Below are 13,443 nucleotides of genomic sequence, written 5' to 3' on the forward strand. Positions count from 1 at the left end.
CCAACCCCTAAAGTTCCCTCCTACTCTCCCTTGCACTGTAGGCAACTTTTTTTTTTTTTTTAGATTTTATTTATTTATTTGACAGAGAGAGACACAGCGAGAGAGGGAACACAAGCAAGGGGAGTGGGAGAGGGAGAAGCAGGCTTCCCGCTGAGCAGGGAGCCCGATGCGGGGCTCAATCCCAGGACCCTGGGACCATGACCCGAGCCGAAGGCAGACGCCTAACGAATGAGCCACCCAGGCGCCCCAGGCAACTTTTAACACCCAGATTAGAAATAATTTTTCTTTTACTTTCTGGATGTAAATTGCCACCACCTCCAAAGAAAGTGAATACTCTTCAAAAGAACATATAAAATGTAGAGCATGGATTTCAATTTTACAGCTTCATTCTTTGAAATACCACCTCCACTGTTTATGGCATCCCTGAGTTCTAACTTTACTAATCTTTACTTTTGTTTCTTTAAATGGGTTTAGTATTTAAAACTTAAGGAAATTATTTATTTTTAAAAATTTTTTAATTAAAAAATTTTTAGGAAATATATTTTAAATGAAAAACATTAAAAAAAAGAAAGAAAAACATTACAATAGTGTAAATGAAAAACGAGCATGATTTGCCACACCTAGAGAGTAAATATAAATAAAATGACAGAACAATGTTGTTCTAGGCTTTCTTTCTCTGGTTAAGAGAGAGAACTGTAAGTCTTAAGTCCTTAGACTTGCTAAGCACAAAAAGGACTCTCCTTGATGCAAGCAGAAGAACTGAAAGAAAATTGAATATGGAATACCTTTCTTTCTGTGTGATTTAGGATCATTTAATACTTCAATATCTGCCTCATGTATCACCTAATATCAGCCCACCTTCCAGGAAACAATGGCTTGGTCAGAACAGACAGAACCAACTTCCTCTCCCATCTGTGCCCCACTCCAGACTCAGTTTGCTCCTCTGTAAAATGGGCTGATCATTACTGTCCCAGGCTGTCAGGGTTAAATGAGATGTCACACATGCTATTTCTGGATTCTCTCAGCTCTGCTGCCTACCATCTGCACATGACCACAGGTGACTTGCCCTGCCTCCCTGGGCCTCAGTTTCCTCATTTCCAAAAAGGAATGTATAAAACCTGCCCTGGAGAGTTGTAAAGCTCCTTTATTTAATAAATATTTCCCGAGTACCTACTATGTTCCAGTGACTATTCTGTGGGTTGAGGATGTAGGAGTGATGATGAAGAGGGACAAAAATCCCTCTTCTCATGCAGCTAATCTTCAAAGGGTGGGGGGAGGAGAAAAACAAAATAGGACAATAGATAAAATATATAGTACAGTAAGGTGGGAAATAATAAAAGCTATAGAAAAATAAGGCAGGGTAGGAGGGGCAGGTTGCCAATTCTAAAGAGGGTAAATCCAGGGATAGAATATCTGACAGGTTGACATTTGGATGACGTCTGAAGGAGGTGAGGGAGCCCTGAGATATCTGGGGGGAACAGCATGTCAGGCAGAGGGCACAGCAAATGCAAAGGCCCTGAGGTGGGAGCCGGCCTAGGCTAGTTCCGAAGAAGCAGGAGGCCGAAGAAGCAGGAGGCTGAAGACAAAGAGCAGCAGGGGGTGAGGTCCCAGAAACAAAGGGGTTGGGTCCTGTGGACATTTTATAACTCTGGTTTTGCTTTGAAGAGGAATCTAGCATATCGCCTGGTAGCTGGTAGGTGCCTAATTCATTGGAGCTCTAATGATAACAATTCCTGGCATCACTTAGCATTGTTTCCCCACAGCGCCTCTGTTGTCAGGCTCCAGGGTGACACAGAGTGACACACACACCCACTGGCCCAGCTTTACCAGAAGGCAGCGGGGATGGAATGGAGGGAAGCCAGCCCCAGCATTCCTGACGCACCCATTCCCTCTCGGACTCCTCGCCAGGCCTGCCACACCCCTGCGGCCAGCTGGGCAGTGGGCACAGGAATGCTGGGGCAGCCGCGGGCCGGGCCGACCTTGGAGGAGGCCTAAGGACAAGCAGTGGAGCGAGGCCTGCACCCCTGGGCTGAGCACAGAGTGCCTTCCAAGTGTTCCCTCCCAGCCCTTGGAGAGAGGGGCTGTCTTAGGAAACCGAGGCTTGGAGAGGTCACTCCCTCAGGTGAGTCACACCCATTCTGCCACCCCTAGGGGTTGCACTCTTCACCAGGACTCTGCCCCACCGGACTCTGGGGACCCTTTCCCACCAGGCTCCCCTCCTGAGAGAGAAGAATCTTGCAGCTCCTGCCCGCCAGTTCTGCAGCTGCCGCAGGCCTGGACAGGTCCTGGCTGGTGCCTCCTCAGTGGCTGAGGATGGAGCAGGGGGGAATCAGGTTTTGCCAGCTCTGGGATAGAACCCAGGTTGCTGAGTCAGGCCTTTTCCCAGGACTTCTTGGACTCAGCCGCCAGCCCTGGAGTGGAGGCGGAGGCCCAGGAGTGGGCCCCCCCAGGCCCCCCTCCTTACCTGTCTAACTTCATCTCAGGGCACTCTTGCTCTTTCTCTGCTCCAACCACACTGGCCTCCCTGCTGAATCCCACCAAGCACACTCCTGCCTCAGGGCCTTTGCACTTGTTCCTCTTATTCAAACATACTTGCTCTCTAGTATCCTCCAGTCTTTACTCAAATGCCACCTTCTCAGTGAGGCCCTCCCTGACTACTAGAACTGAGCCCCACCCCCAGCCTGTCCTTCCTGCCCCCCTTCCCAACTTGATCTTCCTCTGTAGCTTCACCTTTCACCGTTCCATGTATTTTACTGATTTGTCTTGTTTATGGTCGCTCTCCCATTGAATGTTAGCAGGATCGACCTTAGACTGGCCTAGAAGGGCCTCTGCACTGTGCTTCAGAAGGCCCTGCTCTGGCCCTCCTGTCCTTCCAGGAAGCCAAGTTGGGACTGCTAGAACCTGGGTCCACCTCCCTGCCCTCTAGACCATTCCCTGCCCAAATGGTCCCAGGCCCTTCCCAGGGCTGTCCAAAGGGCAGCCAACATAGCCCAGGTGTATATTCCTAGGCCCAGCGGATGGAAGGTGGTCTATGGGGATCAGTGGACAAAGCTTGGATGAGTGGGCTGGGGTGTACACACAGGAACCTCATGGTGTGGGATAGAGCCTGGTGGGGGTGGGGGTGTAGAAAAGTGGATCGACCATTGCTCCTGGGCTGAGGGCTAACTCTGCCTGTGCAGTCACATTCTGGACCAGTACTCCAGATGTCTGAAGATCCAGACTGCTGTGAAGACATGCTTGTTCCAGTAGGAAGATAGACTACCTTTAATGGTTCAGTCAACTCATATGGTATGTGGGCCCTACACACTATTAGGGCTGGGATTTTGAATATTTTCTGCATTTCTCTATCTCCAGCACCTAGACCAGTGCCCGGCACAGAACACATGCTCGGCAAATAGTCGTTAAATGAATGAACAAAAACGCACTGGGGCGACACCCCCACATATTCTTGGGGGCCCCAGAAGTGGTTGGAAGTGCTGTGGCTTTTCTGTGTCTGAGCCTCAGAGTCTCAAGGTCTGCATGGGGGCGGCAACTCTGCCTTGCATAGGGGACCCTATGCCTATATGACGACCCTCTCCCACGGACTGCCTGCTCCCACATCCCATTACAGCTGCAGTCTCTGCGCAGAGAGACCGATGTGGGGCTCGATCCCAGGACCCGGGTATGATGACCTGAGCCAAAGGCAGACGTTAACTGACTGAGCCACCCAGGCGCCCCTATTCTTCTTCTTCTTCTTCTTTTTTAAAGACTTTATTTTTAAGTAATCTCTACACCATGGTTGGCATGGATCTCACAACCCAAGATCAAGAGTCTCAGGCTCCACCAACTGAGCCAGCCAGGCGTCCCTGGAGTTTTTATTCTTACAGTAAAAAGAGCTCATACTTGGGAATCAAGGAGACCTGGACCCCAAAACTGTCTCTATCACTTCCTGTCTGTGTATGGCCTTTACTCTCTTTATCCTCAATTTCCTTTTTTTTTTTTTTAGATTTTATTTATTTATTTGACAGAGAGAGACACAGTGAGAGAGGGAACACACGCAGGGGGAGTGGGAGGGGGAGAAGCCAGCTTCCCGCTGAGCAGGGAGCCCGATGTGGGGCTCGATCCCAGGACCCTGGGATCATGACCTGAGCCGAAGGCAGACACTTAACGACTGAGCCACCCAGGCGCCCTATCCTCAATTTCCTTTTACAAAGGGAAGCATGAAAACTCCCGGGGATGTTGGTGGGAGAATGTAGGTAACTGATTCTGGGCACATGGAGGGCATGGCCAGTCATCGCCCAATGTTGACTGCCGCCCACCGCCACCACTCTTCCCACCAGAACGTCCACGGCAGTTGATGACACACCTCGGACTCCCGCGCAAGGCGCGGGCCAGCTGGCGGGACGGCTCCGCCCTCAGACGCCCTTCCGGTGGACCTTGCCCCCGGGTCTCCAGGCTGGAAGGCGCGCGGCCGTCCCAAGGTTCGGGTGAAGAGTGCCCTCTGCTGGGCGCGTGGGGAAGGGCTTACGGGGAAATCACGGCCGCCCTGACCCCTGAAGCGGCTTTGTGCAGACAGGAAATGTGTCCCTCGGGGTGGGACGTGCAGTTTCCACTCAGAGGAGATAAAGGAGCAGTAACCGGCCCTGTCAGTGTGTCAGCAATCACCACAGGAGAGATAACACTGAGGCAGCTTTGTATGCTAGGCATCCTTGTAAACACTTTACAGATATCAACTCATTTACTCCTCCATTTTACAGATGAGAAGAGTGAGGCACAGAGGTTAAGAGATTTGTCTAAGGCGTCATACACTGGAAGTGCTGGGATTTGAACCTGTGCCCTGAACCATGCCTTAGTGGAAAGTAGCTCTACCTTTAGCCAAAAAGGAGTTGGCTTTGTGGAGTTCCCTAGTGAGTTTGGAACTGGAACTGGAGTTCCCCAGTGAGTTTGTCCAGGGTGTGTGGGCTGAAAAGGGGGCTTTCCATAGTGACTGTCCCCACCCGCTCAACGGCAGGCCAGCCGCCAAGCTGACCTCAGGGCCCCCTCCTGACTGGCCATCCCTCAGCATTTCCCTGCCCAGATCCTCTTGCAGCATTGTTGTGTGGGCGGGGGTGGGGCTGGGGGTGTTAAGGAAAGTCTATGCCTAGCACAAGAGGCCATGAATCTGAGGCCTCAGCTACTTGCCCACCTTCCAAGAATGATAGTCATTTCCCTCAGGCCCCCTCAAGGGCCTGGACAAAGCTCCCCTGGGGAGATGGGGCCTATCTGCATACCGTCTGCTCAGGTAGGCAGGAAGGGAAAATGCGAGAAGGCAGGCCTGGGCTCTGCCCATCTCAGCCCTGCTGGTTGATCTGCTTTTGGAAACTCTTATCTTTTCCCATCTGAAAAATGACAGGGGTGGATTAGTGGCAATTTCCAAAGTGCTCTGGATTTGGGGGTTAAGGAGAATCACTGGGAAGATGAGGCCAAAAGGCAGGTCTCTCAGCTACCTGACCCCTTCTTCCAACAAGTTCATTTAAAAAATTATTTTTAAGTAATCTCTACACCGAATGTGGGGCTTGAACTCAAGACCCTAAGATCAAGAGTCTCAGGCTCCACCGACTGAGTCAGCCAGGCGCCCCTACAATTTCATTTTTTCATTGGACTAGGGATCTGTGACTTTAGCTTTACGTCTTGGGGGGAATCACTTAACAGAATGAGCCTGAGGGGGTCTTTTCAGCAGCAAGCTGTCATCCTGGACTGACCCCACCACTTGGAAGTGGGCAGCCTTGATCCCAAACAGGGCCACAGGGACTCTTCTCCCCCATCCCTAGCCATTGGAGGACTGGCTTTGAAGCATTTGCAGAGCTGGATGCTCCAGGGAATTTCAACATTGTTAAGGGAAAAGACTGGAATCATTAATGTCCATGGTTGGTGGTGAGATTAAATAAATGCTAACCCATCCCAACTGGATTATGTTGCAGACAGTAAGGCAGCCTCCTAGGCCCCGTTATGAAAGCTATAATGCAAAATGCATGTGAAACGTGAGAGGGAGAGGTTGGAAGGATGCATACCAAATTGTTGCACCACAAAATATGAAGGATCAACATTCCGGGTATGTAATGTCAAACATCCAGGCCGTCCCCACTGGTATGGCCAGCGAGATTGATTAATTATGGGTGCTAAACTCTTGAGTGATTAGCATTGGTAACTTACCATATTTTGACTTTTTATGTCAGCCCTAAAGACCAGAGTGCTAAAATCCCATTTTGCAGAGGAGAAGCAGGGCCAGAGTGAGAGAGGGATGTAACATCCATACCCATCACAGAGCCCAGGTTTGGTTTTTTCCCAAATCACTCAGAGGGTGGTGACTAGTTCCATTGCCAGGGGAATCTAGATCCATCCACAGAGCTCAGGCTTGGGTAGAAAAGGCCACTCTTCCTCAACACCCTCCAAAAATCCCAGGGGAGGAAGGCCAGCCTGCACAGTGGCTGTTTGGTTTTATTATTAGTCTCAACTGTAGATAGGGTTTCAGGCTTTATTCGGGCATTTCAGAGAGGAGTTTAAGATAAGGGGCAGCAGGTGTTTGCTGGCCGAGACACCTAATCTTCTCACCTTATCGGCACGAGCAGCAGGGCCGTGGTGGAGGGAGATGGAGGCCAGCAGAGCCAGAGGCTGCGGCTGGACAGAAAGGCAGGAGGTGGCCTTGACCTGCAGGCTAAGGTGCTGTGAACCAGGGAGCAGTGGGAAGGTTTCTCACCCAACTGAGTTCCCCTCTGATTTCCCATCTAGGGCCTGAGGCTTCAGGACACCCTCCGTCTCCTCCTTCAGAGCCTGGGTCCCAAACTTGACTGTGCATCAGAATTGCCTGGAAGTCCTGTTAAGTCACATTTCAGGGGCCCACCTGCAGCATCTGATTCAGCCGCTCATGCTGCTGCTGCCCGTCCAGGAACTGCATTTTGAGTGCCATTGCTTTAAAGAATTAGTCACTGTTGGGGGACAAAAACTTTTATTTCAAGTTCAGCAATCCCTTTTGGCTTCACTTCACATTCTTTTCTCTTGGTTCATTGAACATAAGTTAAACTTCGCTTTAACAAAGGCCCATGTGGAATTGTTCTTTCCCCGCTGTCTCTTCATCCCCATTCCTGCATCCCCGTATTGTTAGGAATGTTCCAATTTCACGTACATCCTGGTAAGTTCTCTAATTTTCTGTCTGGCTTGATTCTGATGATGATCAGGTGTCATTTAAAAAAAAAATACAATGAAGCCATTCTTTAAAGGAGGAAAATCCCCTCAGAGGGCAATTGTGAGGATTTGTTTAAAGGAAATAATTAAAGTTATTTGGCCCTAAAAAGTATTAAATAAATGGTAGCTGTTACCAGTGAACACAAATAACACTCACAGTGTGCCAGATATGAAGTCATTTAATCTCCATAAAAACTCCCCATTTGATACATGAAAAATGTAAGGCAAGTCGAGGTTAAATGTGACTTGCTAGCAAGTAGCAGAATCGGACCCCTCCCTGCCTTTTGCTACAGAGCCCACCACACGGAAGAGGAACTCTTCCCATACTGCATTACCCGAGAGCAGCCACTGTTCCAGAAAAGATGTTGCCTGTAGCTCTGGTGGGGCTCAGCCCAGGGGTAAGGGGATTAATGGTTCTCCCACACGGGAGAGCAGCTCAGAATTTGTAGAGAGAGGAGCGCCTGGCTGGCTCAGTCAGAAGAGCATGTGACTCTTGATCTCAGGGTTTTGAGTTCGAGCGTCATGTTGGGTGTAGATTACTTAAAAAAAAAAAATTGTAGAGAGGATAGATTTACCCTCATCAGGCCCACCTGGACATGTATACACATCCTGAGCTTCCTCTCCCTTCGGGAGGAAGCTGGGTAAGGCCAGCAGAGTTAAAAGTGCTCACTCTCCGTACACAACTCTGACAATTCTAAAAACCACTGAATTGGACACTGAAGTGGGTGTATGGTGTGGTATGTGACTCACAGGGCAATAAAACTATAATAAAAAGAAATTCACTCCCCAGGCACCTCTGGGAAAAATTCCTTTAATAAAAAAGTTGTAGTACATTTACACGATTGTCATCACCCTTTACCTACAGTACTCAGTAGGGAAAATAAAAAATAAAGAACATAGTCGCGCTCAGTATAAAAACGCAGGAATTCATTCCAATAGGAGGCCTTGATGTCTGGAGAGGAGAGAGAAGTGCACGAGGGCACATGAGCCGAGCAGCTCAGGCTTGGGCTTCTGGAGCAACGCTGAGGACCCGCCTCTAACTTTCTGAAGACAGTATTTAAAAAAAAAAAAGTCCAGGGTGCAGTAAGAGGCCTCATCTAAGGCGCAGGGTCCATTCCAGAGAGAACATCATCACCGGGAGGCGTGGGGTAGTGGGGGGTGGTCAGAGTCGGTCTGGGCATTTATGGCAGGTAATAGACTCCCAGAAATTTGGCCTCGGAGGCAACCCTGGCCTAGTCTGAGAGGTTTCCAGAGGTGAAATCAAATTGCCCATGTCCCTCCATTCTGGAAGGCTTAGAAACCAACCCTTAATGTCAGACTTGAGGGCCTCTCTCCTCCAAGTTGCTAAGACCACTTCTTGACAAGCTCCCAAGTCCTTCGCTGAGGGGAGGACTCAGGCTCCTTGGAGATGCCCCTGCGGCCCAACCTTTAGTCCCTGGGACTGCTGGCAGGTGGCCTAGTCGTCCTGGCCGCCGCCATACATGTCGGCCAGCTTCTTGAAGCGGCTGCCCCACTCGTTCAGATAGTCATAGTCTTGGTCCTGGTCAGAGGCTGAGGAGGTGAGGGAGCTCAGGGAGGCAGCGTCAGAGCCGCGGCCCTCGTAGTCAAACACCAACAGGGAGTCGTAGGGCGGGGCCGTGGGGTCCGTGTTAGCTGCCTTCAGGTTCTGGGGCGACAAGAGCGGGTGGTTAGGAGCAGCAGGCAGACCCCAGCAGCTGCGAGAGCTCGGGCACGTTGAGATCCCCCTGCTGAGCCTGCGTCTCCTTGTCTGTGAGGACATCTCTTCCCTCCATTTAAGGTGTGTTTGTGTTTTTAAAGATTTTATTTATTTATTTGAGAGAGAGAGCACAGAGGGAGAGTGAGAAGGAGAAGCAGACGCCCCGCTAAGTGGAGAGCCTGATGCGGGGCTCGATCCCAGAACCCCGAGACCACGACCCGAGCCGAAGGCAGACGCCCAATGGACTGAGCCACCCAGGCACCCCTCCATTAAGGTTTTTTTTTTTTTTTTTTATTCGACGGAGAGAGACACAGCGAGAGAGGGAACACAAGCAGGGGGAGTGGGAGAGGGAGAAGCAGGCTTCCCGCGGAGCAGGGAGCCTGATGTGGGGCTCGATCCCAGGACCCTGGGATCACGATCCGAGCCGAAGGCAGGCGCCCAACAACTAAGCCTCCCAGGTGCCCCTCCATTAAGGTTTTGAAAGGCGAAATGAAATAATGCACATAAATACTGAGCACCGAGCCCAGCATACAGCAACTGCTTGGTGCGACAGGCTAGTGGTCAGAACTCTGACTTCACACCCTAGTTTTGTGACCTCGGACAAACCCCTTAACCTCTACGTGCTGTTTTTGTCTTGTCTCTAAAATGGGAGACTTCATATCGTTTTAGAGGAATAAATTAATACATGTAAATATATGTAAAGTGCTTATTAGAATAGTACCTGGCACATAGTTGAACATTATGTCCTCATTTGTAAAATGAGGATAACAAGAGGATTCCCTCCCCACAGTTGATGTGGGGATTGAATGAGATCGTATTTGCAAACTATCTAAATGTCTGTCCAGAGACATTCTAGAAATGGTCTTCATCTAACTAGAGGGAAAAGTTCCAGGTATTTAACTCCAAGGCATTTTCTCAAACCATCTGCTCTGAGCAACTTTCCCCAGATGCTTTTGTTTTTGCACAGCAAATACGCTCATGCTAAAGAACAGAGTCCAACCACCAGGCTACTTCCAGAAGGCAAGAAAGGTAAGCAGAAAGGTTCAAGCCAGGGTAAGGTATTTTGACTGCCCACCAAGCCCTCTGCCCATTGCTGCTTCCTCACACTCTCTAAGACGCATCAATCTATCTTTTCTCCCTCCCTCCTAGCCTTCCTTCCTCGTATTTAGGACCTCCACTAATGGAGCACCTGGCTGGCTCAGTTGGTAGAGCATGAGACTCATGATCTCAGGGTCTGTGTTCAAGGCCCATGTTGGGTGTAGAGCTTACTTAAGGAAAAAAAAAAGAAAAAAGAAAAACCTCTGTTTACTGCTAATGAGGTACCAGGCTGTGATAGGCGCCTATCATCTATCTACCATGTAACTAGTTCAGTGGTTCTCACAACCCTGGCTGTATATTTAATTTTAAGCTTGGGGAGCTTTAAAAAAAATCAGAGCCTAAAAAACAAATGAATCCCTGCATTCCAGGCTTTGCTGTTTTTCAAAGTCCCTCAGATAAATCAAACATGTGACCACAGTTAAAAACACTGGAGATACTCAGCTATTATCAATAATAACTATCATTACCTAGTAAAGGCTACATGCAAGCAAGTGGTTCTTAGACTTAAATTACTTGCGTTTTTTTTTTTAAAGTTTTTATTTATTTATTTGAGAGAGCGAGCACGCGCGCATACACACACACACGTGGGGGAGGGGCAGAGGGAGAAGCAGGCTCCCCGCAGAGCAGGGAGCCCAATATGGAGCTCGATCCCAGGACCCCGAGATCATGACCCGAGCCAAAGGCAGCCACTCAACTGACTGAGCCACCCAGGCACCCCTACTTGGGAATTTTTAAGAAATTCTGAAGCCCAGGCCACATCCAGATCAATTACATCACAATCTCTGTAAGGAGTCAGAGACATCAGTAGTTTTTGAAGCTCCCCAGGAGATTCCAACGTTTGGGAACCACCGTTTCAGGTGCTTGCTCATCCAATCCTTAAAGCAACCTGTAAAAGGGTGGCTCCGACGGTTAAGCACCTGACTTTGGCTCAGGTCCTGATCTCAGGGTCCTGGGATCAGGCCACTTAGGGCTCTGTGCTCAGCAGGGAATCTGCTTCTCCCTCTCCCTCTGCCTCTCCCCCCCTGCTCATGCGCTCTTTCAAATTAAAAAGAAAATGCAACCTATAACAGAGGGTCCCCAAATCTGGTCCACACTGGGATCACCTGGGACCTTTAAAAATTCAAACCCAGGTAGTCTGGCTTCACAGTTTTCTAACAACTGTTATATTTGTTGAATAAATGAATAAATAATTCATAACCTATTGTTAACCACTCTGCAACTTAGGATTTCATGGAGGAGAAAAGAGAAGCCCAGAAGTTACTCAAATATGCCAGAGGTCACACAGCTGGTTGGTGAGGGAGGCCAGATTTGAACCCAGGGTCAAGACTCTAAGCCCATGCTCTCTCTCCCATGCTGCTGGTGCTTGAATAAAGGGCTGCCTTCAGCTGGCCCCCTAGGCCTCACCTCGATGATGAAGTTCCCAATCTCATCCGGGTTGGCTGGACGTGGACGGTACATGGGTGTGGGGATGAAGGTTGGCGCCACATCATTGCGGAGAACCACCTCAGGCCGGGCCTCCAGACCCCGGTGGAGTTGGGTGATGTCATAGTCCTTCATGGATGTGAAGGAGAACATGGGATTGAGAAGGCAGCTCCCCACCATTTATCTTTCAGCCCACTCCCCTGACATGTGGGTGTTCTGGTTCATGGGTAGCACTTAGAAGCCCTTGTTTCCAACAGCCCCTCCACCCAAATTAAGCACAGGCTCAAGGCCACCTTGGCTGGGGTCAAAGGGACTACAGCTATGGACCAGACACCCTCTCAGAAGAGAAGAGTTGGTGGTCAATCCCACATGAAGACTGATGTGTTAGGTCAGAGTCTGGTCAATGCAGCTAACGTGGTTAGTTGGTTGACCCAACCATCCCTGCCAGTGGCCCTGGAGGCATCCATCTCCCAACCCCCTAGACCTCCCAATGCCTCACCTGGTCCTCCTCACCACCTCCCTCTTCACCGTAGTAGAAGACATTGTCACGGGTGTCATCTTCTGGGAGTAGAAGGGGCTCCTTCACCTTCCTCTTCTTCCTCACCAGCAAGAGGAGCACCAGCAGGAGGACTGCAAGAGTTAGGGAGGGTAAATATTCACCCCCCACAATCACACAGCTGTGGCCGATACCCTACTCTCAGAGCCCCACCTAATTTTAGACCCCTTTCCTCAGTAGCCAGGCTCCCCTGCACGTAGGAAAACCCCGAACTCCTTATCAAAGTGTACAGGACTGGCCCCTACCTGTCTCCACACATATATACCCCTGCGTGGGTCTAATCTTAGTGGCCTCCTTGGAGTGCCTCAAGTACACCCAGCAGTCTCCCGCTTTAGGACCGTCGCCTGGGCATTCCTCACCTGGAACACTCTGCACGCACACGCACGGCTCTCACCCTTCATGCCTCAGCCTAATATCACCCCCTCCTAGCAGCAATCTGATCTCATCCCCCCCCACCCCCATAATTGTCAGTCTTCCCTTATTGGTAATACCGGTCCTTAAGGGACTCTCCCAGCGGATGTTACTTTTCAACAGGACACTTTTTCAGTCCCCAGGTGACCCCTCAATTAGCCACAAACTTTAAGTTAAAAGCAAGACAGTGGAAGTCTATGTGGTGTAGTAATTTGAATGTAGGTGCAAATACTATGTTGGTATTTCAAGAGGACTGGCTTTTAGTGATACGGTTGGAAGGGCTGGCAGGCTATTTGGACTTTGCGGTACTGGCCAGCTAATGCCTGGCTGTTCTCCCTAATGCCACGACCACCTCCAGTTAATCCCATATAAAGAAGCAACCCCAGGGCCCTCTCTGTGGCTCTTCAGTGTGAGAGGATACGGCCACTATTTACCTTTATCACTTCTTTGGCCTGTTGACAGAACTGATGTCCATCTCTGGCCCAACAGAACAAATCTAGCCTTCTTGGGGAGTCTATGGGTTCTCAGGATGCACACCTATGTGGACTATACTGCGTTCTTTCCCTCCTCTTTTCCTGCCCATTGAGTCTGGGGAAAGGCAGGAGCTGAAGTGGACTTTTCACCTGCACCAAAGCTTATATATCTGCCTACTGATATCTCCATTTGGACTGCCTGGCAATTCTCTTCCCATGATCTTTTCCAAACTGGTTAATGGAAAGTCCAGTTTCTACTTGTCTGGGTCTTAGAAACATGGATGGTTCTTTTCCTCATATCACATAAGAATCTGAACTGATTCTGCCTTGAAATAGGACCATCTCTCATCACCTCACCCCTAGATTACAACAATAGCTCCTTAATGGTCTCCCTTAAAGGCCTCCACCCTTACCCCTGCACAGTCTGTTTAGTAGGAATCCTGTAAAACTCAAGTCAAATCACATCATTGCTTTGCTCTAAACCCTCTGATGACTTCACATTTCATCCAGATCCTTGCAACAGCCCTCAAGGCCACAGCCATCACCTCTCTTGATTTCACCTCTTA

General features: G+C 49.7%; 1 protein-coding gene and 1 long non-coding RNA gene across 4 annotated transcripts in view; one reads left to right on the plus strand and one right to left on the minus strand.

The window, feature by feature from the left end:
• Window positions 1–1,790: 1,790 nt before the first annotated feature.
• Window positions 1,791–11,378, plus strand: LOC118546459 (uncharacterized). Of its 3 annotated transcripts, XR_004922597.2 has the most exons (5): window positions 1,791–2,122; window positions 3,180–3,288; window positions 6,748–7,147; window positions 9,885–9,946; window positions 11,240–11,371. It is a non-coding gene; the product is annotated as an uncharacterized LOC118546459 (long non-coding RNA). The 3 variants fall into 3 exon arrangements; XR_013444456.1 differs by lacking the exons at window positions 6,748–7,147; window positions 9,885–9,946 and having other exon boundaries at window positions 1,800–2,122; window positions 11,240–11,378; XR_004922596.2 differs by lacking the exons at window positions 9,885–9,946; window positions 11,240–11,371 and having other exon boundaries at window positions 1,800–2,122; window positions 6,748–7,444.
• Window positions 7,996–13,443, minus strand: part of CDH3 (cadherin 3) — a 45,960-nt gene continuing 40,512 nt past the window's right edge. The window contains exons 14-16 of the mRNA XM_036109156.2: window positions 11,937–12,067; window positions 11,420–11,566; window positions 7,996–8,866 (exon numbers count right to left, since the gene is read on the minus strand). Of these exons, the coding sequence (XP_035965049.1) occupies window positions 8,657–8,866; window positions 11,420–11,566; window positions 11,937–12,067 (488 nt within the window). The 3' untranslated portion in view covers window positions 7,996–8,656. The remainder of the gene's footprint in view (window positions 8,867–11,419; window positions 11,567–11,936; window positions 12,068–13,443) is intronic.

The sequence above is a fragment of the Halichoerus grypus genome, chromosome 15 (genome assembly GCF_964656455.1).
Source record: "Halichoerus grypus chromosome 15, mHalGry1.hap1.1, whole genome shotgun sequence".
Lineage (NCBI taxonomy): Eukaryota > Metazoa > Chordata > Mammalia > Carnivora > Phocidae > Halichoerus > Halichoerus grypus.